Source organism: Primulina huaijiensis, chromosome 2 (assembly GCF_012295235.1).
Source record: "Primulina huaijiensis isolate GDHJ02 chromosome 2, ASM1229523v2, whole genome shotgun sequence".
Classification (NCBI taxonomy): Eukaryota; Viridiplantae; Streptophyta; class Magnoliopsida; order Lamiales; family Gesneriaceae; genus Primulina; species Primulina huaijiensis.
Window position 1 is genome coordinate 29809269 of NC_133307.1, and position 2049 is coordinate 29811317.

The 2049-nt window shown below is 32.8% G+C and overlaps 1 protein-coding gene across 1 annotated transcript in view; it reads left to right on the forward strand.

Moving 5' to 3' along the window:
• Positions 1 to 1285: 1285 nt before the first annotated feature.
• LOC140961416 (probable flavin-containing monooxygenase 1) overlaps positions 1286 to 2049 on the forward strand; it is a 2834-nt gene continuing 2070 nt past the window's right edge. The window contains exon 1 of the mRNA XM_073419920.1: positions 1286 to 1732. Within this exon, the coding sequence (XP_073276021.1) occupies positions 1313 to 1732 (420 nt within the window). The 5' untranslated portion in view covers positions 1286 to 1312. The remainder of the gene's footprint in view (positions 1733 to 2049) is intronic.

A 2049-nucleotide genomic window follows, 5' to 3' on the forward strand; every position in this document is an offset into this window, starting at 1 on the left:
TGGCATGCATAGTCTTTTCTTGAATAAAAAATATTTAAATTTTAATTAAACTATATTAATATTACTTCGGCCACCAACAAAATATGGAAAATTTTCAAAAACTATCGCATCGATATAGGCCTATATCGGTGTAAAACCGAAAGCTTGACGTTTTACTAAAAACTATAACTTATTGTAATTGTGCAATTCAAATATTGATATATATGGTTTTGTCACTTAATTAAGAATAAAAAAATATCAGAATTAATAGTTCTTCCACTAACGTTTATATAATATAATTTGCAAAATCTAATAAAACGATCACTTATGAAACTGCCTTAAAATTAATATTGTTATCTTTAGTAAAAATACAAAATTGGTCCTACGAATTGGTCTATAATAAGGATGCTCATATGGGCGCCAACATGATGTGATTTTGCTGATGTGTGTGACACCATGTTAACATTTCGATGGAAAAAAAGGATTAAAAATGCAAAATTATTCGAGTTAAGAGTACTAAGATTGGTATTTTATCTGATCTTTACATTACCCCATTAATTTATTTTAAGTTGCATGTGTGATATTAAAAGGAGATTCACACAAGTTGAGCAACTTCCAAACAAACAAACTGCAAATAAAACGAAACTTCGAGTCAATAGCCATATAATCAACATAAACGAAAAATTGTGGGATAGACCAGGTAAAATTAACAACTTCCTTGTAAATTAATTATATATAAAATTGTCCCAATTATTAATGCTTAACTAACATTAATATTACAAAAATGCGTGCCTTTAATGTTAAAAAAATAAATTTTTATTAGTTATATGAACTTAAAAGGAATTGATAATCATATTTAATTTAGCCCAACATTACACTAAAATTTCCAAGAATACAATGGTTTTCTTGTCAAAGATTAATTCATGGTTTTCCAATATTAAAACTATCGCCCTATTGGTCTCTTGCTGTTAATTTGATAGCAAACGAAGGTACATGCGGGAAAACTTTAAAATCTCTCTTTTGTTTGACTAGAATTTAGATATATAGGTTTTATAATTTTTAATAATTTATCTTAGTTTTTTAATTAAATATTGAATGATTAATTTGAAAAAAAAAACATAAATAAAAAATATTTGACCAAAATTATATATCAAAGTAAACCCGTTTGCCACCATCTTCTTCTTAACGCCCTACCGTGGTCTGCTCACGTGCTACCAAACAAGAACTCCCATGCAAATCTCCCTATAAATACGTGCATTTCTCCTCCTTCAGAACTCACCATTTTTCAAGTAACGAAAACCTTATACACAAGCCAAGCAAAGCTAACTATTTCATGGCAAATCAATCCAAGATCGCCATTATCGGAGGCGGCATCAGCGGAATCGCCGCAGCGAAGCAGCTCCGGAAACACAACCCTGTGGTGTTTGAAGCCACCGACTGCATCGGTGGCGTTTGGAAGCACTGCGCTTTCCGTACCACAAAGCTGCAGACACCTCGGTGTGACTACGAGTTCTCGGATTTTCCGTGGGCTGAAAGGGATAACTCCAGTTTCCCTTCCAATATAGAGATATTGGAGTATGTGCATCAATATGCAACGCATTTTGATGTGATGAAATTCGTGGAATTCAACTCGAAGGTGGTCGAGATTCGCTTCATCGGTGACCGTCAGAAGTCGGATGAATACGGGAGTTTGCTGTCTGGTCAGCCAGTTTGGGAAGTCGGAGTCCAAACAAGCGGGTCGGAGACGATTCAGGTTGGCGAATTTTTTGGGTTTTGTTAGTTTGTTTCATTGAAATTTCTTGGCTTTCAATGAAGCAAGTATTATTGTGACAATATGTTTAATTATCCAATCGTCAGTCAAAACATAATCAGATTTTTAATTTTTAGTTTGAAATCCAATTTTAGCAAACTTAGTCTCATTTGATGCTTAAAAAAAATTTATTTCAAGTTCGAGTCCGATTTGTTTAAGAGGTCGAAGTTGAAAGAAATTAATTTATATAATTGGTAGCTTTATGTAGAGAACCTGCATGCATGTAAACCTCTTACGTCCCAAAATTAACGTTTATATAT